Source organism: Larus michahellis, unplaced genomic scaffold, assembly GCF_964199755.1.
Source record: "Larus michahellis unplaced genomic scaffold, bLarMic1.1 SCAFFOLD_69, whole genome shotgun sequence".
NCBI lineage: Eukaryota > Metazoa > Chordata > Aves > Charadriiformes > Laridae > Larus > Larus michahellis.
The window spans coordinates 1,113,496-1,140,319 of NW_027436445.1; the positions used below are offsets into that span (position 1 = coordinate 1,113,496).

General features: G+C 49.3%; 1 protein-coding gene across 8 annotated transcripts; it reads left to right on the forward strand.

Annotated features, from left to right (window-relative positions):
- Positions 1–1,988: 1,988 nt before the first annotated feature.
- LOC141737449 (NACHT, LRR and PYD domains-containing protein 12-like) lies at positions 1,989–26,824 on the forward strand. Of its 8 annotated transcripts, none has more exons than XM_074572144.1 (12): positions 1,995–2,055; positions 2,927–3,040; positions 3,349–3,651; positions 5,482–5,508; positions 6,081–7,794; positions 14,815–14,907; positions 15,960–16,130; positions 16,675–16,845; positions 20,414–20,584; positions 21,994–22,164; positions 23,691–23,861; positions 24,999–26,824. In XM_074572144.1, exons 3-12 carry the CDS (start codon positions 3,369–3,371, stop codon positions 25,012–25,014), a joined length of 2,988 nt encoding a protein of 995 aa, XP_074428245.1. In that variant the 5' UTR covers positions 1,995–2,055; positions 2,927–3,040; positions 3,349–3,368; the 3' UTR covers positions 25,015–26,824. The 8 variants fall into 8 exon arrangements, with proteins under 8 accessions (XP_074428252.1, XP_074428251.1, XP_074428253.1 ...); XM_074572149.1 differs by having other exon boundaries at positions 2,927–3,032; XM_074572145.1 differs by having other exon boundaries at positions 1,999–2,033.

A 26,824-nucleotide genomic window follows, 5' to 3' on the forward strand; every position in this document is an offset into this window, starting at 1 on the left:
ACTCCTCAGCTGCTCAGGGCTTTCCGTTTAAATGGAAACAAAACTGGCTGTGCTGGAATTTGGATCACAGACATTTTGGGGACTTGAGCTTACTTTCAGAAGTAGGGCAGAATTGGTTGCAGCTAAAGTGCTATCTCCCCTCTTAAGTGGGTCATCTAGTTTGAATTAACCAACGGGACGTGAATTCTTTGAATTAATTTTGAATTAACTAAAGGGACGTGAAGTCACTTTTTGCAGAGCAGAGAGAGTCAAACGAAATTACCTATGAAGACAGCCTTGAAATGCCTTCCAAAAACAGCATGTGCCTGAAGCACATGGGATAAGCATGGGATAAACACATGGGGTAAGCAACAGCGGCTCCACAAAAAGGCTGAGATTGCTACGCCTGTGCTGAACGGAGGGTTTTGGCGGTTCTGCAGAAGATTACAAGTGGCAGCACCTCTCCTAGAAAGAGACTGCATATATGAGGACAGCAACCACAAATTCTGCAAGCCTGCAGAGGTCAATTTGAACGTGCACAACAGGTGTATGATGCAAAAAGAGGAATAAGTCCTCTTTTAGGAATAAGACCTCTTAGGAATAAGTCCTCTTTTAGTATTTTGTGAATATTCATTGACTGTTAGAAGAGAAGCATGGATGTCTGCCTTCTGAATAGACTGTCCTTGCATGTATAAATAGAGATACGCTCGTTTTCAATCTGCTTGTTAAGTGCACCGTGCAGACAGCTCCCACCATCCAATAACAGGATGATGGGAAGCAGCTAACTCACTGAGAAATAGAAGGGCCTTTGTGAGCGCTGATATCTTTTCCCTGGAGTCATTCCAGATGTTTCTGTCACTGTTGCAGAGAAAATTGGTCATATTGGAAAAAGAAATCCTTCCATCTCATTTTGGCTGTGTCTGGCTGTGTCTTTGCAGCCCCAGTTTCCAAAGTGAGTCTGTTAGCTTCTGCAGTCCTTCTCTGATGAGGTCGGGTCCTTCTTAGCTCATGCTTGGTATGAAATTGACATTTTCCAGTTAATTTCATGCTTGGTTTTGCATACTTTGGGTTTATGCATACTCTGGGTTTATGCATACTCGTTTGCTGATTTTGTTTTCCATTTTTCCATTATTCAAGTTAGATGGGACTAGTTTTATATACAGAAGAATTCAGGCATCTTTCATAGGGTTTCACCTCAATCACATTCTTAGGGTGCAAATTGCCAAAATATTTAATAAAACCAGAGTATTTCCATTGCTTTGTATATAACAAGAAAAGCATCTCTTAGAGGGTGGGTGAAAGACCAGATGGATGCAGCTCCTCTGACTGTGGCATTCCCATGTCTTGAGTGAGTCAAAAAATCTCCAAAGCATTGTCTTGGATCAAGGTGGTACAGGAGGATTGAGGTAAAATAACAAAGCCTCTGCCTGGTGGGGCTCCTTCTGGGGCCAGCACTGCTCAGTGGTTCCATCAGTGGCCTAGATTGTGGAGCTGGCCTGAGCATTAATCTAGCAAAGGAACCCATTTTTCCTGTGTCCAGGTTTGAGATTAAGGCAGTACCTAGAAGAGCTAAGAAGTCTTCTGCAGAGGAAGAGATGCTTGGGGAAGGGAGTGATGATGCTAGAAGATAATGTTAGCTGCTGATTCTTGACAGCGGTTTGCGTCTTTTTCTTTTTTTTATTACTGGTGGGTGCTGAGAGCCCAGGTCACGATGAGATGCCCGGGATAGTAGAGTGCACCTTCTGTGCCTCCATTGATCCATCATAGCAAGACTCCAGGACCCGTTTTGGAACAAGATTCCAAGAGAGCTCCGCGCCACAGACTGCAGCTGGTAGTGCTGAGGCATGTTTTGCCCCTGCATGCCATTCCCTAAAGTGTAACTCTCCACTTTTATGAGTTAGTTGACGCAGGAGGGAGTGAAGACCCGCGGCAGTGCCTCAGCGCCGGGCGGCAGCAGTCGCGCGCTTCCTGCTAGGACTGGCCCTCACCGCCCGCCGTAGCTCCCCCCGCCTCGGGGCCGCCGCGGGGGCGGGAGGTCCGGCCGCCCTGCGGAAGTGAGGCCTGGCGGCGGGGACGGTAGCGGGCCGGGCTGGGTCCCGGGGCGGGGGGGGGCTCTCGGGGAAGCGGAGGCGGGCTGGGGCGTGACCCGGGGAGCGGGCTTGGTGCGGTCCCGTGGCTGGGGGGAGCGTAGCGGGGCTGCGTCGTGTCCCGGTGCTCGTGGAAGCGGGTCCTGAGGGGGGAGCGGGGTCCATGGAAGCAGAGCGGGGTTGGGGAGATCCCGGGTCTGGAGGCAGCAGAGCGGGGCTTCACCTGCGGCCGGTCTTCGCGGCCCTTAGCAATGGAGGGCTGCCCCAGGGAGCAGCCTCAGCAGCCGCCGCGGGGAGGAGGCGGCCCTTTTCTGGAGGAGGGAGACAAGTGCTGGAGCTGCGCCGGGGGACCCTGCGCTGCCCAGCTGGATGGAGGGGTGCCCGGGAAGGCGTGGAGCAGCAGAGCAGCTGCAGCAGGGCAGAAGCCGGACCCCGTGCCGAGGCACAGATGTGCAAGCAGCTTCTGTCCCTTCTCAGCCCTCGTGGTCCCAAGGGAAATGCGTGTGGGCTGGGGAGGGGGTCAGAGATGGTCCCCTGGAGCTGGGGCTGCGCCAGAGCAGGTGCTGTTAACGGAGCCTTGCACGGGGATTGGCTGCTGTCACCCTCCCTGCTCCTGGCTGAGCTCCTAGCTCTTCATTCACCCCTATTTGCTCCCTACACAACACACAGGCCTGCAAGGGTGGCAATAGAGACCTGAGCTGAAGGGCAGAAAGCCAAATCTTTGCAGCCTGTAGAAACTGAATGATGTGAGCCTTTTAATGAGGTGATATGTTGGAAAGTCTTTTTCACTCGGGATATGGCGAGTTTCTGGGGCAATGTTCTGATGTTCCTGGTGAAACGCTTCTGCATTGTACCTGCAGGAACAGGCTTCATGTTCCCTGGATGCCACTTTTGTTCCTGGGAGATGCAGAGCTGCAAGCAGGCAAACACTGTGGATGCACTGAGAGCTGCGGTGGTGCTGGTGATGTGAGTGGGTGCGTGATCTCCTGAAGGTGTTAGTACTGTAGAGACAGCAGCTCTCCACCCACACTAGCCACTGTCTCCAGAAATAAAGAGGGTGCAGCCCCAGTCCTGCTGCCATGGCTAGTGTGGCAGGGAGCCCAGGCATTCCTCAGGTGCCCTGGTTGCTGTATTTGTTTCTGCGTGGTGCATATAGGGATACTGCAACAGTCTGGCTTCATTTATTAGCCCTGTGCCTGAGGCAGGAGTTGCAGGGAGAGGCTGAGAGAAGTACTGTGGTCTCAGAGAGCATTTAGCCCTAAATATCTACATTTTTCCCCAGGGTACTTTTAGCACAGAGTGATGGCAGAAGAGATGAATTCCTGGAACATCGTTTTAGAAGCACTGGAGGATCTTGTGTTGGGCATGTTCATTAAGTTCAAGCTTAAATTATCACATATTGATTATGAAGGCACACCCAATCTATCCAGAAGTTTACTTGAAGAAACCAATGATGCAGTCAGGCTTGCTGACCATATGTGTGAGCACTATGGACTGGAGACTGCTGTGGAGGTAGCCATCTGTGTGCTGGAAGGGATCAATAAAAGAGACACTGCAGCTAAACTGAAACAGAAGAGACAGCAAGGTGAGGAAACTGGAGTTTATGAATACTTTTTCTTCCTTTCTCTTTGACTGGTCCCTGGAAAAAGTGCAAGTGACTTCTTAGCAGTTGTGAGAGAGAACAATTTTCAAGCGCTGGGGAAATGGGAGGAGAAATCCAGTGCATTCCTTCCTAAGGAGAATAACTGCAGGAATTCCTTCCTGCTGCTGCTCTACATGTCCCTTTCAGGGACTGCTGTTCAGATTCTTCTTTTTCCCCCTGAGGTCTCCCTGTCAGACCCACAGTGTTTGTCCTCAAGAGTAGGAGAACCTCTTGATCAGATGGGATGGGTTGTGGCCTCCAGCCCAGGCTCTTGTCCTGCGTCAGGAAGGAAGCACGGCCCCATGTGGGAGCTGGGGTTCCTCAGTAGGAGAAGGGTTCCCTCCTGATGTGAAGGTAGTGCAGTGGTTGTCTGCTGCACTCACCCCTGACTGTCAGACAGGTTCTGGGATATGGGATGGATGGTGAGTGTTAGAGCATGAACCCATGTGCTTTCCCTTTGGTTGTGTCTGAGGAGGCTCTGGTCATACCTGCCTGGGGCTCTGTGCTGCAGGAATGTGCAGGAACCCAGGGATTATGCCTTTGTCCCCAGGAGTGTGAGCAGAGAGGAAAGAGAGGCTGTAGGGGATCCCAGACTGTTGTGCTTAGCATGGGTGTGAATCCTGATATAGTTTCAAGACAGACAGGGAACAGACTTCCTGGTTTTGGGTCTTTATAACCTTTATGGTCTAAAGTCCAGGGCTCTGATGCCTGTGGGAGCTCGTCATGGGGTGTCTCAGGTGAGTGGCTTATGAGAAGATGCGCTGCTTGAACTCTTGTCTGTCTCAGTAGCCCAGTCTTGTGGAAGACAGAAGTTCCCTGGCCTTGGTGTCATGAGTGAGGTAGGAAGACAACACAGTATGTTTTCCGGCTTTTGTTTTGCTTTGAAAGACCAGAATTTGGTGCTCTTGGTTTTAACTAGAGAACTTGAGTAGGGAGAATGAAAGTCTAGGTGCTAATTCCAGCCCAAGACAGGGAGGGAGGAGCATTGGAACAGGCTGCCCAGGGAAGTGGTTGAGTCACCATCCCTGGAGGTTTTTAAAAGATGGGTAGACGTAGTGCTTAGAGATATGGTTTACGGATGGTTTTTTTTCAGAGTTAGATTGATGGTTGGACTAGATGATCTGAAAGGTCCCTTCCAACCTAGGTAATTCTACGACTCTGCGACTTAAGCAATGGAAGAGGAAGAATTTTAGTTTAATGTTTTTTCCTGCCCCTTTCCATAAATGACTGCAAAGCGCCCCTTTTACTGGCCTTGCTTTTGATTCTATTGTGTCTGCCAGCCTTGCATGCTGTGTGAGACTCGGAGGCCAGACCCTTTCCCAGGCCTTCAGTCATACAGCATTTTGTATACCCGCTGTGTGTCCAGCACACAGGTGCACCTGCACAGGCACCTTTTACAAAGCCCTGTTGAATGAACCAGCATGGAGGGGCTGAGCCAGCAAGAGCGGAGAGTTGCTCATGGAACTAAGAAAGCTCTTGCAGCAGGGCTCAGTTGAGACCTCCAGGAAAAGGCAACATTGAGCAGAGGTGTCAGGCTTGGTGTTTCTTGGACAGAAATACTGGCAGGTTGAAAGAACTCTTGAGACCTGTCTGGATTTTCAGTGAGTTGGGAGCATTCACAATGCTGATGTGCCAGTGTCAGTAGCAAATCACTGACTGTCCTCTGGGATCTTAGGCAAGGACTGGGCCCTGGAGGAATCTGCTGCCCCTGAGTATTGTCCATAGGATGCTGCTGCAGACAATGCTAATACACGTGTTCAATTTCTGTTTCAGCTCTGGGTCCTGGAACGTCAGCTGAAGGTAAGTGCCACTTCAGCAGGAACCATTACGCTATGGGCTGCTGTCTCAGGCAGGAGACAACAGTGTGCAATCATCTGTCCACATAAGGAATGCAAAGTACAGTTCAGATTATCCTTCCCTGGAAGAGTTTGCGAGAAGAGAGGTGGTTTGATGCGTGATAGCTAAGCAACTTTAATTATTTCCTATTTATTGCAGTGGAGATTGATCAGAGCACTGTTAACCTTTCATCTTCCATTAGAGAAATGAAACTGGAAGTCTTCTTTAGTAAAGATGCCACAATGCTTTATAGAAAGAGGAGTATGCTTAGCAACTCTATTCCAACTATATCCTCAGCCATTTTTCCCATGAAGGCGTTCTTCCCCAGTGGGTCCTGTGCTCCCTAATGGGTTCCCCCCACCCCTTCCTTAAGTAAAGCATAGAGACGCCTGTTCAGGTGGGTGTTCATGGTGAGCCATTGTTAAGGTCTTTGTAAGTCGTATAAAACAAGTGCAGTGTAGTGGCAGTGTGTTTAATGACAAGGAGCTAATGGGAAATCTACACTTATTAGGGACTTATGTTTCTTACTGTTTTAGATTACAGGCAGAAATACAGAGACCATGTAGTAAGAGAGTTCCATACATTTGAAGAGGTGAATGCTCGTCTGGGTGAGAATATGACCCTAAGCAGTAGATACACGAAGCTGGTGATGGTTATGAACCCTCTGGGAAGAAGTGAACAAGAACATGAAGTCCTGGGTCTAAGAGGAAGACATGCAGAAGTTGTGAGGGAGGATACTCACTTTGCAGTTACTGTAGAAACGCTTTTTCGGCCTGATGAAAGAGGTCAAACGCCGCAGATCATTGTGATAGTGGGTAGCGCAGGGATTGGAAAGACAGTGACAGCAAGAAAGATCATGTTAGACTGGGCAAGAGGAGCCATTTATGCACAATTTGACTATGCTTTCTACATAAACTGTAGAGAAATCAACCTTTCCTATCAGGTAGATATGCTGAGTCTGGTGGATCTCATCTCAGCTTGCTGTCCCTGTGGAAAGGCACCACCTGAAGCAATCCTGGCTAGTCCTGAAAAACTCCTGTTCATCATTGATGGCTTTGATGAACTGAGGTTTCCCTGTGATCAGCCAAAAAATAAACTGTGTTCTGACTGTGGGGAAAGGAAGCCAGTGGAAATAATTCTGAGCAGTTTATTTCAGAAAACTCTCTTCTCTCAGTCCTCCTTGCTCATCACTACAAGACCAACAGCTCTTCAAAGTCTGGGACGGTGTTTAAAGGAGGAGCGTTATGTAGAAATATTGGGTTTTTCAGATGCTGAGAAGGATGAATATTTCCACAAGTTTTTCAGGGATGAAGATAAAGCAAAAAAAGCTATTACCTTTGTCAAAAGAAATGACACTCTCTTTGCCATGTGCCTTGTACCCATCATGTGTTGGACCATCTGCACTGTCCTTGAACAAGAACTTAATGAAGGGAAAGATCTTGCCCAGACTTCTAGAACAACCACAGAGCTGTACATGCTGTACCTTTCCAGCTTACTCAAATGTGGGAGTGACCATCTGAAGCAGGATATGAAGAAGTTCCTGAGCAGACTTTGCTGCATGGCTGCTGATGGAATCTGGAAGCGGAAGATCCTGTTTCATGAAAAGGAGATTGAGGCGTATGGCTTAAATCACCCAGTTCTCCTCTCCCTTTTTCTGAATGAGAGTGTTATAAGAAACCATATGAAATGTGTGACTGTCTACAGCTTCATTCACCTGAGCTTTCAAGAGTTTTTTGCAGCATTGTTCTATGCACTGGAGGACAATAAGGAAACAGGAGAATTGGGGATGCCAGGGAAGGATATAAATAAAGTGTTAAAACAGTACAGTAAGTATGATACAAATTGGATATTAGTGGTACGATTCCTATTTGGCTTGTTAAATGAGGAAACAAGCGAGTACCTGGTAGAAAGAACTGGGTGTAAAATCTCACCTAGAGTTAAGAAAGACGTACTGAAGTGGATTCAAATAGGCCAAGGTGCAACTTCATGTTCTGGTAGAGCGATTAACAACTTGAATGTATTTCACTGTTTGTTTGAGATTCAAGAAGAAACATTTGTGAGCAATGCATTGGAGCATTTCACTGGGATACTTCTGAAAGACTGCATCCTGAGCCAATATGATCAAATGATCCTTTCATTTTGTGTCAAACAGTGGACTGGACTGGACTCCTTTTGTCTTGAATGGTGCTCAGTTGCACTGGAAGACCATGAAAACGAGTTTGTTCCAGGACCTCCAGATAGGTCACATCAGTAAGTATTGCTGGCCACCACAGGAGTGGAGTTTCTCAATTACATAAATTGGTCTTCTCTGTTTTTGAAAACTAAAAATGTTTGGAAGTTTTCCATTATAAAAACCTCTGTAAAGCTAATGCTATGGTGAAGAGAATCTTCCTGCTCTCATACTAACAAAATTTCCCTGCCTCCATCCCCTATCCATGTTACATATCTTTTTACTGATTCACTAAGCTTATTATGGAGAACATGTATGGAGGCAGGACCTGCTGTGTGAGCAGTTGCATAAAGGTGGAAGAGAGCAGTGAATGCAGACGTCGTTTTTTCTCTTCAAAGCCTTTGCTCCTAGGTGAAGGCAAATATCACCTTGGAGTGATGTTTTTCTGCAGGAAATACAGGCATCTCTCCCCCCCATACTACTTTTATAGTAGTATAGACCCATTCTCCTCTTCAGAAAAGGTTTTTAAAGGGATTTTAATTTGCCTGTCCAGTTGGCTCATGCTGTGGAGGGCTTGTTAGGACTTGGGTAGAACATCACTTTATGCCCTTCTCATCTGTGGGGTGCAACCTTCTCATTGTGGAGAGACTTTCTTGTGATACTGGATGACTGTCAAAGCACAATCCTCTGTTCTTCGAAAGGAGAGAGGCCTATGACTGTGGAGCTGTCAGCCCAGGAGGAGCGGTCCTGGTGGGGGGATAGAAACTTTATTTGAAAATTACACCTTTGCTTAGGATTGTCCAAAGATGGAACTTGGACTGAGACAGAGCTGAAAAGAGGCAGGTAGTGTGTCTTGTATCAGGGGAAGTAGCACTACAGTTATTTGATGTGTGCTATTTCAAGTAATGTGGGTTTTCTTTGTTTTTTAAAAGACAGTTAATATTGAGGCCAGTTATAGAGAAAGTCTTGCACCTTCCTAGGCTCACACAGCCCAGTGTATGCAGCGTCAATGGGATACTGAAGGCAAGTGCTGAGCAGTTTTTCAACTTTGTTTTTTCAATGTCGTGCATATGAAGAAAGGCTGAAAGAACTGGGACTGTGCAGCCTGGAGAAGAGAAGGTTTAGGGGGATCTCATCAATGTACATAAATACCTGAAGGGAGGGTGCAAAGAGGGCAAAGCTAGGTTCTTTTCAGTGGTGCTCAGCGACAGGGCCAGAGGCAATGGGCACACAGGAGGTTCTTTCTGAACATCAGGAAACCCTTTTTCACTGTGAGGGTGATGGAATACTGGCACTGGTTGCCCAGGGAGGTTGTGGAGTTTCCATCCTTGGTGATATTCAAAAGCTGCTGGTCATGGTACTGGGCAACCTGCTTGAGGTGGCCTGAGCAGGGGCCTTGGAGCAAATGACCTCTAGAGGTCCCTTCCAACCTCAACCATGCGGTGATTCTATGATTTGTGATCTTTCAGAGACCCACTGTCTCTCCACCACCACCTGCTTCTGGCTGAAATACTGCCTTTTGCAGCAGACTTGTGGTAGTGCCCAAGGATGTTCTCAGTCCTTCCACCACAAAGGTGTGGTCCTGTCATTCACTCTGTTCTCACACATTGATTGTGTGAGATTGCATTCAGTGAAGAGATTTACTGTTGCAGATTTCTTTCAAATTAGGGTGGTAAATGTCTGTTAAACTGGAATACCTGCTGCACCTTTAGGTGTGGCATTGTGAGTCTTCCACTGGAATAGGGCGCTTCAGAGATCTCATATTCTAACTAGAAAGACTTGCATTGCAAAGCATAGCTAAAGCTAATGCATTTCTGAAACAAATGATCTGAAACAATTGGTATGCGTAAAACAAGTAGGATTGCAACGTTGGACTTCAGGAGGGCTAACTTTGACCTCTTCAAGAAACTGCTTGGAGAAATCCCATGGGCTAGGGCTCTGGAAGGCAGGGGGGCTCAAGAGAGATGGTTGGTATTTAAATACCACATTCTCCAAGCTCAGGATCGGTGCGTCCCTAAGAGCAAGAAATCAGACAAGGGAAGCAGGCGACCTGCGTGGTTGAGCAGGGAGCTTCTGAAAAAGCTCAAGTGGAATAAGGAAGTTTACAGCACGTGGAAGAAGGGACTGACCACTTAGGAAGATTGCAAGAATGCCATCAGAGTATGCAGGGATGAAACAAGGAAAGCCAAGACCTCCTTGGAATTAAACCTAGCAAGGGAAGTTAAGGTCAACAGGAAGGGTTTCGTCAAGTATATTGGAGGCAAAAGGAAAACTAGAGAAAATGTGGGCCCGCTGTTGAATGAGACAGGTGCCATGGTGACAGAGGATGCAGGAAAGGCAGAGTTACTGAATGCCTTCTTTGCTTCAGTTTTTACTGCTCAGGCCGACCCTCAGGAGTCCCAGACTTTGGAGGTAACAGAGAAAGTCTGGACGAAGGAAGACTTCCCTTTGGTTGAGGAGGGTCAAGTTAGAGTTCAGTTAAGTAAACTGGATATCCACAAGTCCATGAGTCCTGATGGGATGCACCCACAAGTGCTGAGGGAGCTGCAGATGTCATTGCTGAGTCACTCTCCATCATCTTTGAAAGGTCCTGGGGAACAGGCGAGGTGCCTGGGGACTGGAGGAAAGCCAGTGGCACTCCGGTCTTCAAAAAGGTCAAGAAGGAAGACCCAGTAAACTACAGGCCAGTCAGCCTTGCCTCCATCCCTGGAAAGATGATGGAACAGCTCGTTCTGGGCGTCATCTCAAAGCATATGGAGGAAAAGAAAGCTATCAGAAGTACTCAACATGGATTCACCAAGGGGAAATCATGTCTGACTAATCTGATAGCTGCCTACGATGGCATGACTGGATGGGTAGATGAGGGGAGGGCAGTGGATGTTGTCTACCTTGACTTCAGCAAGGCTTTTCACATGGCCTCCCGCAGCATCCTCATAGGGAAGCTTAGGATTTGTGGGTTAGATGAACAGACAGTGGGGTGGATTGTAAACTGATTGAAAGATAGAGCTCAGAGGGTCGTGATTAGGGCCACAGAGTCTAGTTGGAGGTCAGTGATGAGTGGTGTTCCCCATGGGTCAGTACTGGGTCTAGTCCTGTTCAGTATATTCATTGATGACCTGGATGAAGGAGTGCACCCTCCGCAAGTTCACTGATGACACAAAGCTGGGGGGGTGGCTGACACGCCAGAAGGCTTTGCCGCCATACAGTGAGATCTGGACAGGCTGGAGAGTTGGGTGGAGAGGAACCTTATGAAATTCAACAAGGGCAAGTGTAGGGTGCTGCATCTGGGGAGGAATAACCCCCTGCACCAGGACAGGTTGGGGATGACCCGCTGGAGAGCAGCTCAGTTGAAAGAGACCTGGGAGTCCTGGTGGACAACAGGATGCCCATGAGCCAGCAATGTGCCCTTGTGGCCAAGAAGACCAATGGCATCCTGGGGTGCATCAAGAAGAGTATGGCCAGCAGGTGGAGGGAGGTCATCCTCCCCCTCTGCTCTGCCCTGGGGAGGCCGCACCTGGAGTACTGTGTCCAGTTCTGGGCTCCCCAGTTCAAGGAGGACAGGGAACTGCTGGAGAGGGTGCAGCAGAGAGCTACCAAGATGATTAGGGGACTGGAACATCTCTCTTATTAGGAAAGCCTGAGTGACTTGGGTCTTTTTAGTCTGTAAAAAAGAAGACTGAGGGGGGATCTTATCAACGCTTATAAATAGTTAAAGGGTGCGTGTCAGGAGGATGGGGCCAGTCTTTTTTCAGTGGTGCCCAGGGACAGGACAAGAGGTAACGGGCGCAAACTTGACCATAGGAAGTTCTACCTAAACATGAGGAGGAACTTCTTTGCTGTGAGGGTGGCAGAGCCCTGGCCCAGGCTGCCCGGAGAGGTGGTGGAGTCTCCGTCTCTGGAGACATTCCAAACCCGCCTGGAGGCGTTCCTGTGCCACCTGCTCTAGGCGAACCTGTTCTGGCAGGGGGGTTGGACTAGATGATCTCCAGAGGTCCCTTCCAGCCCCTGTCATTCTGTGATCTGTGCTAACGATGCCCTTTGAAGTCTTTTGAAGGCCTTTCCTTCTAAACTCAGCTCAGGCTATCTTGCACTGAATTCGCAGTGCAGATCTATAGTCAGTGGAGCCCAACAGCAAGCAGTCTCTTGCAGATATGCCTTTTCAGGTATGCTTGCTGCCTTCCAAGAGTGTTCTCAATCCTTTCAGCACATAGGCTTCAGGTGTGTTCCTTTCATCCAGGTTCCAGCTGCTAGACATCAAACTGATGGTTTGTGTGAGAACCTAAATATATTCGGTGGATGTATTTTGCTTCTTTTCAAGGTTTCTTTCAGTGAAAAGTGTCTCTTAAATGGGAGAAGCTGCTGTAATTTGGGGTCTGGCATTGGGACTACTCTATAGGAAGAGAGTGCCTGAGATGAGAGTTTTTCTTCATAAGTAAACTTTTGTCAACTACAGTGCTCATATAAGTAACAGTGTTCAGGAAGAGAGCTCTGTGGAAAGGGTGACCTCATAAACTTTCCAAGGGTTTTTACCCTACGGCTGTTTGACATAAAGGCTGCTTGCTCAGAGCTACAGTATTGACTCTTTCCACTGAGGTTTTTAAGTCAGTCTTAGCCAGATTGATGAGTTCTGTTTGTCTTGTAGGCTTTTCACATATTCTCATTCTAAACAGGGACATACTATGCACTGAACTGTATGAGAGGCAGCACCGCACACGACCTTATGGCTCAGGGGATAGGGTGCGGAGCCCATAGCTTTGCTTTCTATTTCTGTGTCCAGCCTTTTTAAAGAAAATTCCTATCCCCTGTCTTGCCTCTGCCTGTCATAAACTCCTTCCTCCTGTTGTAAGAGTTAAGCTTAAGTGAGAGGCCATGCAAAGCCGGACTGCTGGAGAGATCCGCAGGCTCAAGAAGACACTGTATAGAGGTATCCAATTCACCCCTGCCCTTTTGATGCACGAGATATGGCCTTCTGCATCCTGTGATTGCATGCGCTCCACTTCTTCCTAGGGGTGTTTTCTTCCTGCTAAAAGCTCTGACAGGTAATGTGACTGTGCCAGAGTTGATCTGTGCTGTAGGATCCACCAGTGGCATCTGGACATCTGTTGTGGTGGCTCAAGCATGTGTTTATCTGGCAAAGCAACCCTATACCTGGGACTTGGATGGTGCATAGGTCTCTTTTCTGTATCTGTATTTCCACTGTCAGTAGTGTGACTGGTAAGGATTTTGAAAGGGATGGTGGTGGTACCCTCTGGGTGTTTCCCTGTCAATGTTAGGAAAAAAGTTCCTGGTGTTGCCTTACCACAACTAAGGAAAATGCTGGAAGCTCCAGGCAGCAGAAGTCTGTCACAAGTAGAGTGGAAAGAGCAAGTTTATTGTCCTGCTCCAACTTACACTGAGCGAGAGCCTGGCTGCCCAACAGTTAGAACCATAGAATAGTTTGGGTTGGAAGAGACCTTTTAAAGATCATCTAGTCCAATCTCCCTGCTATGGACAGGGACATTTTTCACTACCTCAGGTTGCTCAGAGCCCTATCCAGCTTGCCCTTGAACCCATCCAATGATAGGGGATCCATGACATCTCTGGACAGTCTGTTCCAGTGTCTTACTACCCTCTTAAAAAATTTCTTCTTATGTCCAGTCTAAATCTACCCTCTTTCAGTTTAAAGCTGTTGCCCCTTGTTCTGCCTCTACAGGCCCTGGTAAAAAGTCTTTCTCTGTCATTCTTATGATGTCCTCTAAGTACTGAAAAGCTGCAGTATTGTCTCCCCAGAATCTTCTCCTCTCCAGGCTAAACAACGCCAGCTCTCTCAGCCTTTCTTTGTAAGAAAGGTGTTCCAAAACTTGCATCATTTTCATGGCCCTCCTCTGGATCTGTTCGAACAGGTCTGTATCTTTCTTGTACTGGGGACTCTAGAACTGGATGCAGTGCTACAGGTGGGGTCTCATGAGAGCAGAATAGAAGGGCAGAAGCAGCTCCCTTGACCTGCTGGCCGTGCTTCTTTTTAGACAGCTGCTGATATGATTGTATTTCTGGGCTGCAAGTACACATTGCCAGCTTGTATGCAATTTTTCTTCCACCACTATCCCCAAGTCCTTCTCTGCAATGCTGCTTTCAATCCATTCATGCCCCCATCTCGACTGATACTGGGGATGGCCCTCACCCAGAAGCAGGACGTTGCACTTGGTCTTATTGAACTTCGTGAGGTTTGTATGGGCCCACTCCTCAAAGGTACCCCCAGAAAGGACGTCTGCCTGGACCCTGGGCTAGTTGTGGATCTTACTGCTTTCCAGATCTGTGCAGTTACAGCCCTGAGGGTAGGTTCTTGCTCTTCTCCCAAGGCACTGGGCTTCTGCTTATAGTACAGGTGGCATTACTCACTGGGCCCAAACTGGACTTGGTCTCTTGGATCCTGTCTTTAGGACTTCAGTGCTCGGTGGGGACTACAATCACCCTTTTCCAAACAGTATTGGTTAATGTGCAGAGAAGGAACACAGCTTATAAGAAGGGGTTAACACCAGAAGCGAAGGCTGTGAATGTACTCCTTTTCCTGTCTCCTGCTTGGGGAAACTGTTAGCTCTCTCTTTCCTTCACAGCCGGGGCAGTTTCTCTTCTTCAGTCCCTGAGTTCTCAAAAGAATCTCCTCTGAATTCAAGGAACAGAGTCTTTTAATCTGATCAGAGCTGAGGTGGTTTTGGAGACCTCTGTTGAGGCAGCCCAGTGCATTGCTCCTTGAAGGTTTGGAGATGAGAGTGAATAGCACCAGCCTGTCTTCCCTGGGAATACTTCTTAACAAACTTGACCACAGCTAACACAATCTGTGTACGTGGACAGCAAAACTAGACATGTCTCATGTAGCCATGTACAGTACAGCATTTGTGATTACTGTGAATTTCATATAAATCTGACCTAGAATTGCACAGTATGAGACACATCTGTTTTTTCGTGTTTTTGGGTTTTTTTTTGCAGTAAACTGGAAGTACTTACAGTTGTGCTTTGAGTGGGATGTTATGCTCTCTAACATGCTATCTTGATGTTTATGAATTATTAATGAATTCAGCTTGCATCTTCTAATGCAGATCATGTGTTCTTTACTTTTCTAGGCATGCACCCCAGGCAGAGGAGTCCACTTCACCACCGGTGTCCCTGCTCTGTCAAGCTTTAGGAAATCCAAGGAGCAAATTAAAAACAGTCAAGTGAGAAAACTATTCTGTTCCTGAGAGACATATAAACAAAAATGGCAGCCCTTCTCTCAAATAGGCAGCTCCCTCTGTTTACCTGCTGATGAGGAAGTCCCTTTCTTTGATGCTGTTAAGCCTATCGACTGTGAGGAGGTGTTGGAGAGGTGGAGTCCTTCCACAGCCTGATAGAGCTCGTGTTCACAACCCTAATACCATAGAGTAATATTCAAGGGCCCTGCAGTGAGGCATTTGGGGAAAGGGATTTTCCATGGCTCTACTGGAACCTGGCACTGTCCGTCTGGGAACCTCAACTAAGGATGGGGAGGGGATGGAGAAAGAGACCTTGATTTCAGATCAGGAGTGAAGATGTTCAGGAAGCAAGGAGGAGACTTGCTTTTCCTCTGCTCTTCTTTACTTCATTAGAGACAGGATAAAACCACATCAGAGATATCCAAGTGGTTTCCCACCCCAGACGGGGGGATGGCAGAGCAAATTGTACATCCGTGAAGGGGCATCCACAGTGAAACCTCGGCCCAAGGTCAGGCTCTAGTGAATCTGACACGTTCTTGTGGGTTTCCTCTTCCTCCCCAGGAGCACAGCCCAAAGGCAGGGCTGTGGTGGCCGAGGCAAGGCCTGGCAGCTGCCTCCTGCCCAGCCCTGAGGGCAAAGCTGGCCTTTGCAGGAGGGGGCTGCTGTGTCCCGCAGAGCGAGTGTGGGCCTGGGTGCCTCTGGGCACCCAGCAGCCTGCAGGGAGCCAGGCCCAATGCCAGGGCAGGGCAGCCCCATGGCTGCCTGCAGGCACGGCCAGCTGGCATTGGGTGCGACCCTGTCCCTGTTCCACCAGCACGACCATCCTCTGGACTAGGTCCCTGTGGCCAAAGCAGACCAGTGGGGCATGAGGAGCCAACGAGTGCCTCCTAGGAGGGAACTGACAGAGGGGAGCGGGCAGTGGCTATGGTACTGGCCCATCATTGGCCATGGGGTGGGCAGGGATTGTGGCTTTGGCCTGGTGAGGGCCTGGCAGCTGTGATGACCCCACAGCTCTTCTCCTTGTGTCTCCTCTGCAGGTTGTGGTGCTGCCGACTCACCAGCTCTATCTGTGGGGACCTGGCCGCAGTGCTTGGCACCAGCCAGAGCCTGAGGGAGCTGGACCTTGCTTATAATGACCTGGGAGACCTTGGACTGCAGCTGCTGTGTGAGGGGCTGAAACATCCTTCCTGCCAGCTGCAGACGCTGCGGTGAGGGACATGGGGCTCCACATGGCATTTCCCAGAGCCTTACCTACTCCAAGGTCTCCTTTAACTTTTCTTGGCTCTATGGGAAGGCAGCACTTCCCACTTCAGTTTGCAATAAGCCTGTTGTGTTTAAAGCATGGCTTTGTTCCTCCCAATTGATATATTGAGGGAGAGGTCTCATCAGGAAGCAGGAGCTGCTTCTGGCTCTAGCCCTGAGAAGAGCACTGTGCAGGTGGAGCTGGTGGCTGTGCCCTTGCCATGCTCCTCACCCAGCTCTTCCAGGAACACTGGTCGCAGGGCTGCCTGCCTGGTGTGCATCTTCTCAGCCCCCACTGCTGGGGGAGGCAGGAATGAGGCTGCTGAGGCAGGGCCTGGCAGCTGCCCACTGACAGGGGCAGAGCTGTGGGGTTGAGGGGTACCTTCTGGGAGGAGATTGGTTGTGGGGTGGGCATCGGTGGGGTTTGTAGCCGTGGCTTATGCTCATTGGCCTGGTGTGGGCATGAGCATCTGTCCTGGTGGCTCTGACAACTTGGTGGATCTTTTTCAGATTGGTGAAATGTCAGCTCACCAGCACCATCTGTGGGGACCTGGCCACAGTGCTCAGCACCAGCCAGAGCCTGAGGGAACTGAACCTGGAAGGAAGTGAGCTGGGAGACCTTGGACTGCGCCTGCTGTGTGAGGGGCTGAAACATCCTTCCTGCCAGCTGCAGACGCTGCGGTGAGGGACATGGGGCTCCTCGGGGCCTTTTCCATCTGCCCCATGGGTGACACTCAGTGTAGCTTGTGGCTGGGGCAGGGCAGCTGCTGCCTGCATGCAGGGGTGGCGACAGGCTACCAGTGAGGTGCATCTGCAGGGTGAGATCTCTGCTCGGCCCATGCTCCCCGCCTGCCCTGCCCTGCCAGGACAGCACTAATAGCTGTGACAGGTGTCTTGGCTAGGGGCCTTCTGCCCCAGCCCTGGTCTCTGTAGTACCACAGGGGGATGCATGCTTCTCTGGGCATGCTTCCCTCTTCTACTGCAGTAGAGAGGCTTGTGGGCAAGCAGTGGAAAGGCAGGGCTATCCTTTTGACCTTTCCAGGGGGACTGAGCTGGAGAGTCCGTCCTGATCTCCCAGCATGCTAATATCTGCATTAGCACAGGGTGGCCATGGTCATTTATCGAGACATTTGCTGGGTTACTCAGGTCCCTTTCCAGTGTTACTGAAATGGATTTGCAGAAGACAAAGGCAGGGGCTATGAGAATGAAGAACCCCCCACTGCAGGAGAAGATCAGGTTCGAGACCCTCTGAGGAACCTGAAGGTACATTAGTCCATGGGACTTCATGAAATCCATCCATGGGTCCTGAGGGAGCTGGTGGATGAAGTTGCTACACCACTTTCCATTATATTTGAAAAGTTGTGGCAGTCTGGTAAAGTTTCCACTGACTGGAAAAGGGGAAACATAACCCCCATTTTCAAAAAGGAAAAAAAGGAAGACCTAGGGAACTACAGACCGGTCAGTCTCACCTCTGTGCTTGGCAAGATCATGGAGCAGATCCTCCTGGAATCCCTGCTAAGGCACATGGAAAATAAGGAGGTGATTGGTAACAGCCAACATGGCTTCACCAAAGGCAGGTCATGCCTGGCAAATTTGGTGGCCTTCTATGTTGTTGCCACAGCATTGGTAGATAAGGGGAGGGCAACCGACGTCATCTACCTGGACTTATGCAAAGCATTTGACGCTGTCCCGCATGACATCCTGGTCTCTAAATTGGAAAGGCATGGATTTGATGGATGGATGGATGGTGGATAAGGAACTGGCTAGATGGCCGCACGCAAAAGGTTTCGGTCAACTGCTCAATGTCCAAGTGGAAACCAGTGATGAGTGGCGTCCCTCAAGGATTGGTACTGGGACCAGTGCTGTTTAACATCTTTATCGGAGACATGGACAGTGGGATTGAGTGCACCCTCAGCAACTTTGCCTTTGACACCACTGTGTGGCACGCTCAACACGCTGGAGGGAAGGGATGCCATCCAGAGGGACCTGGACAGGCTTGAGAGGTGGGCCCATAAGAACCTCAAGAGGTTCAGCCAGGCCAAGTGCAAGGGCCTGCACCTGGGTTGTGGCAATCCCAGGCACAAATACAGGTTAGGCGGAGAATGGCATGAGAGCAGCCCTGAGGAGGACTTGGGTGTGCTGCTGGACGAGAAGCTCAACATGAGCTGGCAATGTGCGCTTGCAGCCCAGAAAGCCAACCACATCCTGGGCCGCATCAAAAGAAGCGTGGCCAGCAGGTCAAGGGAGGTGATTCTGCCCCTTTACTCTGCTCTGGTGAGACCCCAGATGCAGTACTGCATGCAGCTCTGGAGTCCTCAGCATAAGATGGACATGGGCTGGTTGGAACGGGTCCAGCGGAGGGCCATGAAGATGATCCGAGGGCTGGAGCCCCTCTGCTGTGAGGACAGGCTGAGAGAGTTGGGGTTGTTCAGCCTGGAGAAGAGAAGGCTCCGTGGAGACCTTATAGCAGCCTTCCAGTCCCTAAAGGGGGCTTACAGGAAAGGTGGGGAGGGACTCTTTATCAGGGAATGTAGCGATAGGACGAGGGGTAACGGTTTTAAACTGAAAGAGGGGAGCAAACCCCTTGTATAGGCGAGGTCACTGTCAGTCACGTTCTGTTGTGCATGTTTTTGAAGCCATCTTTACATTATAACTTTTTCTTATGTAATACAGTCTGTCCCTTTACCCTCAGAGTCCTCCTGGCATCCAGCTCCGTTCAGCCTTTTTCATCTTGTAAGCTGGGGTGGCTAACCGAGGAATTTTGATATTGGAAATGGCACTCATCAGATGGAGAAGTTGGGCAGATTTGTGAAGGGGAGGGAGTGGTATCTGCTTTTCCAAGGTCGTTGTGCAGGTGGAAGTGGTACTAAGCTTGTGGTCCCACCTATTATACCAGAGCATAGGAGGAATACTGTGGGAGCTGGGAGCGTTGTTCAAGAATCTGTGGAGCCATGCAGGAGGAAATGGATTGAGAAAAGTGTGCAGTTGGACTGGGCTATTAAAATGGTCTTGCCTGCTCTCCCACCTGTGCATGTGGAGAGCAGCTGGGCAGCAGAGCAATGCAAGGCAGAGATGAACAGAGATCTTTACATCAGTCTTTGCTTGAAGACTTTGAAATGCTGCCAGGAATGAGCAGCAAAGATTAGATTGACCGAGTAGTAGTCACTGATGCTGTTTTTTCTGTCAAAATCTTGCATCCTTGGGTTTAAATTGTTAATGCAAGGAGGGTCTGAAGAATTGTCTGAAGGTCTTCACAGACCTGTTTTCCAGAATACCTGTTGCTCTTCACATTTGCAGAAGGGTGGTTAACCAGACCCTAGGTCTTCTTTTGCCAAGCTAATCTGCTTTCTAACTACTTATGGTCATGCCCGTCCTGTTGAGTGGAATTATGCCATATTTCATAGTCACGTTGTCTTTCCAGGGGACATTATTACCGAGGAGGTCTCTTTCTTCCAACTGCTATCAGCATTCCGTCGGTGCTCAGGGCATTTGCTCTCCTTTCTACTTTTCAGACTTAGTTAAGCAAGAACTTCTTTACTTCTTCTCTAGCTTTTACGTCTCTAAAGCTCTAGCCCTCTCTCGTCACTCTCTTGTACTTGCTGCTCATCTATGACTACGCGTGGGTGTCGTTATGCCACAGTGCACCACAAGTGGGTTCTCTGTCTTTCTCCTAGCTGGAGCTGTGCTTTCTCCTGCATTATCCTCCCTCCAATTGTATACCTCAGAGCCCCATTCACCAGTATTTCTTTTGATTTTCAGACAATGTGCATAATGTTTTGTTTTGATATTGAAATGGGAGAGCTCATTTGGTGGCTTCACTGTTGAGCCATATGGAGGTTTATTTCCCTATCCACCCTATAAACACATGAGGGGCAGCTCGCTGTAAATTGAGGTGGTAAGAGCTGTCTTTTCCTAGATCAGAGCAAAGTTAAAAGGAGGCCTTGCTCTGGGAAGGGCTCTACAAAGGGAAGGTTTTCTTGCTCATGGCGGAACAAAACATGTATAAGATCTCAAAGCATAATCAAGAAGGCCTGTTCTGAAAAGCTGCCAGCAGTACCTGGAAGGTCTTGAGCAAAAACCAAAGGGCCTAAATGGGCAAGGTGGAGCATAGGGTGAGCATATGGTGAGTGTGAGCAGTGCTATGGCCATGGCATATGGTCACTGACTTGGTGATGGGCTGGTGAGCAAGAACATCTGTCCTGGTGTCTGTGACAACTCAATGGATCTTGTCCATTTTTGTCCTCTGCAGGTTATGCCATTGTCAACTCACCAGCACCATCTGTGGGGACCTGGCAGCAGTGCTCAGCACCAGCCAGAGCCTGAGGGAGCTGGACCTTGCTGATAATGAGCTGGGAGACCCTGGAGTGCAGCTGCTGTGTGAGGGGCTGAAACATCCTTCCTGCCGGCTGCAGACGCTGCGGTGAGGGACATGGGGCTCCTCGGGGCCTTTTCCATCTGCCCCATGGGTGACACTCAGTGTAGCTTGTGGCTGGGGCAGGGCAGCTGCTGCCTGCATGCAGGGGTGGCGACAGGCTACCAGTGAGGTGCATCTGCAGGGTGAGATCTCTGCTCGGCCCATGCTCCCCGCCTGCCCTGCCCTGCCAGGACAGCACTAATAGCTGTGACAGGTGTCTTGGCTAGGGGCCTTCTGCCCCAGCCCTGGTCTCTGTAGTACCACAGGGGGATGCATGCTTCTCTGGGCATGCTTCCCTCTTCTACTGCAGTAGAGAGGCTTGTGGGCAAGCAGTGGAAAGGCAGGGCTATCCTTTTGACCTTTCCAGGGGGACTGAGCTGGAGAGTCCGTCCTGATCTCCTGGGTGCACAGTGTCTGCCTTTGCACACTGTGCCCACGGCCATGTGTTGACACATGGTCTGAGTCACTCAGCTGCCATTCCAGTCTTTCCCTTTCTACTCGCATTGCCATCCGAGCTACCGTTCCCGATGTCAGTGTTCTTGCATAGATGCTGTCTCGTCAGTGTGAGCCCCAGGTGGGTGTTTGAGTTGTACGGGGTATGCCCCATTGCACTGGGACCCTCTAGGCAGAGAGTGAAATCCAGCTGTGCACACCCTCATGGGGCAGTGGGAGCACTGGTGTGCACACTGATGTGACTGTGTCTGCGGAGAACCTGGAGTTCACAGAAGTCCCCGCTTGTTGTCTCTAGCCTTTGGAGGTACCCGGTCAGTGGGGAAGAGGGTCAGGGGCAGGAGGTGGTGGGAATTAATCAAGAAGGTTGGGGGACTGAAAGGCAGTGTTCACCATTGTAAATAGTGCTGAGCCACGGGGCTAGATGCACAGGGCAGAAGTGCTGATGTGGAAGGTGTGATGTTCACACTCTGGATCTTTTTGGGTGCTTTCCCTTTGCATCACCTTCAGGGAACAATGCTTCCAGGTGCTCTGAAGGAAAGCGTGGCAGACCTGAACTGTCAGTGTCTGCTACCTTTATTGTCCCAGTCCTGAGTTGGGCGGGACTGGATGGGCCATGTGGTGGCCAGGCTGTCTGGGATCGGTGGGTGGAGAGGGTGGTGGTGGGTTCATGGTGAGCCCTCCCCAGGGTGGGCCCTACATGGTGGGGGCAGAGCTGTTGGGCTGAGGGGCCGCAGAGCCTCCTGGAAGGGGAGGGGATGGGGGAGGCCGTGGGCTGGGCTGGCAGCAGGTGGTGGCTTGGGGTGCTGGCCTGTCATTAGCCGTGAGGCGGGCATGTGGTGAGTGTGAGCAGTGCTATGGCCCTGGCATATGGTCGCTGACTTGATGATGGGTTGGTGAGCAAGAGCATCTGTCCTGGTGTCTGTGACAACTCAATGGATCTTGTCCATTTTTGTCCTCTGCAGGTTATGCCATTGTCAACTCACCAGCACCATCTGTGGGGACCTGGCAGCAGTGCTCAGCACCAGCCAGGGCCTGAGGGACCTGGACCTTGCTTTTAACATAGTGGGAGACCCTGGAGTGCAGCTGCTGTGTGAGGGGCTGAAACATCCTTCCTGCCAGCTGCAGACGCTGCGGTGAGGGACATGGGGCTCTGTCGGGCTTTTCCTTGGCTACACCATGGGCAGCACTCAGTGGGACTTGGGCTTTCTGGCTGCTTCTTGCAAAGGTGTGAGGGTGCTAAAATTCAGATATCTTCAGCACTGGGTCCCTGCTAAGCCCATGCTCCATGCGTGCCATGACAGGAGAACATGCAGAGTGTGTGAAAGAGGTGTCCCTCCAGCCAGCTCCTGCTGTGTTCCTGGTCTCTGTAGCCTCAGGGGTGCACAGGCCCAAGTAAGCAAGCAGTGGAAGAGGGCCGAGCATCCTTCCCTGTGAAAGGTCTCTGCTGTCGGGTCTGACTCCTCGGTCCAGTGTGTGTGAATTTGTGGCTCCCTAGGGGTATGTCCACCCCTTTGGGGTGTCTTTGTGTCTGGAAATAGTGCAGCGGCCTCTGTGTGATCAGCTGAAATGTAGGGATCTCTTCTGGGATTTGTGCTATGGGGCTGAGCTGGAAAGTCAGCTTTTATAGTGGGATAGAGCAGTGCTGTGGAAGTTTGAAGGAGTTGTGTAAGGGCATGTGGAGGCAATGAAGGAGGAAGTGGATCCTGAAACACACACAGATGGGTGAACTGGTTAATTAACAGTCTTGTCAGCTCTCCCACCTGAGCCAGGAGAGTAGCTGGGCAGTGGAAGGATGCAGGGCAGAAGCTAGTGGAGGTCTTTGTCTAGAGATTTGAAACGTTGCCAGGAATGAGCAGGTCCTGCAATAAGGATTAGATTGGCAAAAGCGGAATTCCTGTTACCATGTTTTCTGTTGGAGTGCATCATTAGATTTATATCATGAATGCGGGGAGGGTTCGAAGGACTGTAGCAGTGTCTCCACAGATCTGTATTCCAGGCAAGAAGGGCTGTCAACCAGCAGGGTATTGCCCATGGTGGTATCGTAACCCAGAATCATAAAATGATTTAGGTTGGAGCCTCTCTGGAGCCTTGGTGAACACACTCATGGTTAAGAAACTTTTTCTAAAATCTAATTAGAGTTTCTTGTGTTATGCAGCTTGCGCTGATTGACTCTTATCATAGAATCGTAGAATCATTCAGGTTGGAAAAGACCCTTGGGATCATCGAGTCCAACATCAACCCCACTCTCCAAAGTTCTCCCCTACACCATATCCCCCAACACCACATCTAAACGACTCTTAAACACATTAAGGGATGGTGACTCCACCACCTCCCTGGGCAGCGTATTCCAGTGCCTGACCACGCTTTCTGTGAAGAATTTTTTCCTAATGTCCAGTCTAAACCTACCCTGCTGCAGCTTGAACCCATTCCCTCTTGTGTGCATCTCTGAGAAGGGGCTGGCTGAGGGTTGGCTTCAGGTTGGACTGAGAATGGGTGTTGGCTCCAGTGCTGGTCACTCACTGACAAAGTGGTTGGCATGTAGTCAGTGTGGGTGGGGTGTGGAATAGGCTAGGCTTACAGTCAGGGGCCTTGTGAGAGGGTGCATTGGTCGTCACAGCTATTGTGAGCCTCATACCTTTTTACGATGTGTCTTCTGCAGGCTGTGGAATTGCATGCTCACCGGTGCCTGCTGTGGCTATCTGGCCATGGTGCTCAGCACCAATCTGAGCGTGAGAGACCTGGACCTTAGTTTTAACAACCTGGAAGACTCTGGAGTGCAGCTGTTATGTGAGAAGCTGAAACATCCTGACTGGCAGCTGCAGACACTGCGGTAAGGACATAGGGATCCATGGGGAATTTTTCCAGCTGCCCTGTGGGCAGTTCTCAATGGGGTGTGTCACTGAGAATGTGTGTTGCTGCTTCTTTAAGAGAAGGCTGCAAGCAAGGTTTGTTTGCAGCACTGGGTCCCTGGTCATCCCATGGTTTCTACCTGCACTCCTCGGAGGGAGAGCAAGAATAGTCTGGGAAAAGGATGCCCCGGCAGGCATCTTCTTTCCTGTACCCAAGTCCTACAATCTGTCTAAATGCCAGAAGTACGTTATGAAGAAGATGAATTCTCACTTGATTCCCAGTGAACTTTTCTGATATCTGTCATTGCTTTTGTCCAGTTATCTGCTTCAGGCCTTGTTACTACTCTTTCTGGAGAATCATATCCCATTTCCAAAATTACCAGTCACGTATCAGTCCCTTCCTCAAGGTTGTTGATGTCATAGGGGTTGAACTAGGGGTTGAACTAGTTAGAATTACTGCTTTGCTTTGCTTTCTCATGGTGTAAGATCAGGAGTTAGAATTATATGTCTATTCCTTCACAGCCTCCAAGGAGCTAGGACTCCATCTCTTAAACCCGTGGAGATCCTCACGCTGCAGTTTTTGGTGGATTCTGTCTCCTTTCAGTGGAAGGAGTGTTTTCAGGCCCTCATGCTGAAGGAGACCCTGCAGAGGCCACGGACTGTAGAGAGCTGGATCATTCCTAGGTCTAGTGAGGTGCTTTTCTGAAGACCACAGGTCTCACACTGTGCTCTGTAGATGAGGATGCAACTAAGATGGACATCCCACTTATTTCTTCTGACTGAAACACAGTTAGGTCTGAATTACTTGTAGTTAAGTGTGTGCTGAATGAGATTTGTGTGCTCTGAACGAGAAGAAATCGCCTTGGTCAAGGGCCTTCATGGAAGCAAAAAAGCTTAGACCAGACCAGGCTTTTTGATCCCCACTGCCCTCCACATGATACTTCTGGGCTATGAGAGCAGCAGCTGGGGAATGGGGATGACAGCAAGACGGGGGTCTGGCAGGCATGGTGCTGTGAAGTAAGAATGGTATGTGTGTCTAATTGTGCAGTGCTCTCAGGTGTCAGGCAGTAGTCAATACTTGGGGTACATTAAACAGTTCTTTCTACTTCTCTCCAAAGGTGGATCAGATCATAATTAAATGAAGAAACACAACAGAAGCTAGCTCCCTGAGAGAAGAAAAGACTGGATGGAATAAATGCTACATTTCTTGAGCAGGTTTCTCTGCAGCCAGGCTCTCTGGCTGAGTGATGCCATCACTGGTTTTGGAAACTTCCTGTGAATTTATATGGTATGCTAGGTACTTGATATTTTGCTGAATTGGGTTCTCGAAGAATGACCCAGTTACGGTTTTTAGGATTGGTGAAGTTTACAAATAGATGTGTTCTTTAATAGAAAATCTGGTGATCATAGAGAAAACTTTTTTGCTAGAAAAGAAATATATTTGCTGTCATGCAGCTTTTACATTTCCCTCTGCGCAGCACTTGCTTCAAGACAAGAAACACCATTGCACAAAACAAAGCTGGCGAGACCTTGCGATATCCCACCTGGCCTGTGGCTCTGTTTTATTACAGTGAAGGTCTCCCATAGACCCTGTATTATGCCTCCCAGCCCCATGCAGATGACTGTCACACCATAAAGTGTCTAAAATGGCCCTTATGTTCAGGCAACTGAACTTCTCCCCAGCTGCTTATGTCTTATATACTCTTCTTAGTAAAGAGGAGTAAGAACTGCTAGAACGTTATTTGGGCAGCCTGTTTTAGACGTGGTGGAACCATGCCGTGGAAATTTCTGTTCCTTTTCACCGAGTATAAAGGATGACTACAAGACATCTGTATTGTACAGGCCTTAGGCTGTGTGACGGGTTCCATCGTCAGCTGCCGATGGTGAAGTGAGGTTTGTATGTGTCTTAACTCATGGAGAAAGTAATTAGCCAATTACACATGCCTGACAAGTGCATGATTGAAGGAGAAAAGCAGGAAAGTGAATGATGGCATGTATGAGTATGATGTGATGTATGTAAAGAGGAACATTAACTGAATACTGTTTTTTGAACAGATGTGGGGAGCCTGACTGTAAAAGGGCTAACAGTCCCATTGCTCTAGGTTTTGAAGTGATATGGTTCACCTCTCACAAAATCACTGACTTGTAGGAGTTGGAAGGGACCTTCGGAGATCACCTAGTCAAACCGCCCTGCCAGAGCAGGTTCACCTAGAGCAGGTTGGACAGCAATGTGTCCAGGCGGGTTTGAAATACCTCAAGAGAAGGACACTCCACAGCCTCTCTGGACAGCCTGTTTCAGTGCTCTGTTACCCTTAGAGTAATTCCATCTCGTGTTGAGATGGAATTGCCTGTATTCAAGTTTGTGCCTGTTAACTCTTGTCCTGTGACCAGGCCTGTCATGTCCCACTCTCAGGAAAGAGGGGCGGTAAGTGACTCAGATTCGTAAATCCCCACCAGCGTGGACTAAGGTGAGATAAATCTGAGGGTCTGCATACAAACATTTATCAGTTTCCCAAAATGATTAGTGTAGGTCTTAACAAGTTGACAATAATCAGTTAGGTACATAACAAATTATAGCAAATGGTGAGGTATGCATTGTGTTGCTTAACAACAGGTATACTGTAGGAATGTGTCTGAGAGAAAATGGTCACGTGAGCCAGCCTCCCTACTATGAGAGATTAGATTAAGAGCAAAACAGGTGGTAGAAGATGGAATTAGTACATGGGAAAAACGGGGACTGAGAAGGTAGAAAACATGTTGTGCTAATGACTAAGCAATTTACTATGTGAATTCTTGTAACCAACCTGATCTGTGAATGAACTGCATGGACAGCGCGTGAACAGAGACCGTAAGCCAATCATATAGCTGCCGCTAGCGCGTGCTCTTATGGCCTGTCTATATATACTCTGTGAAAACTTGAATAAAGAGAGAACGAACATACTCA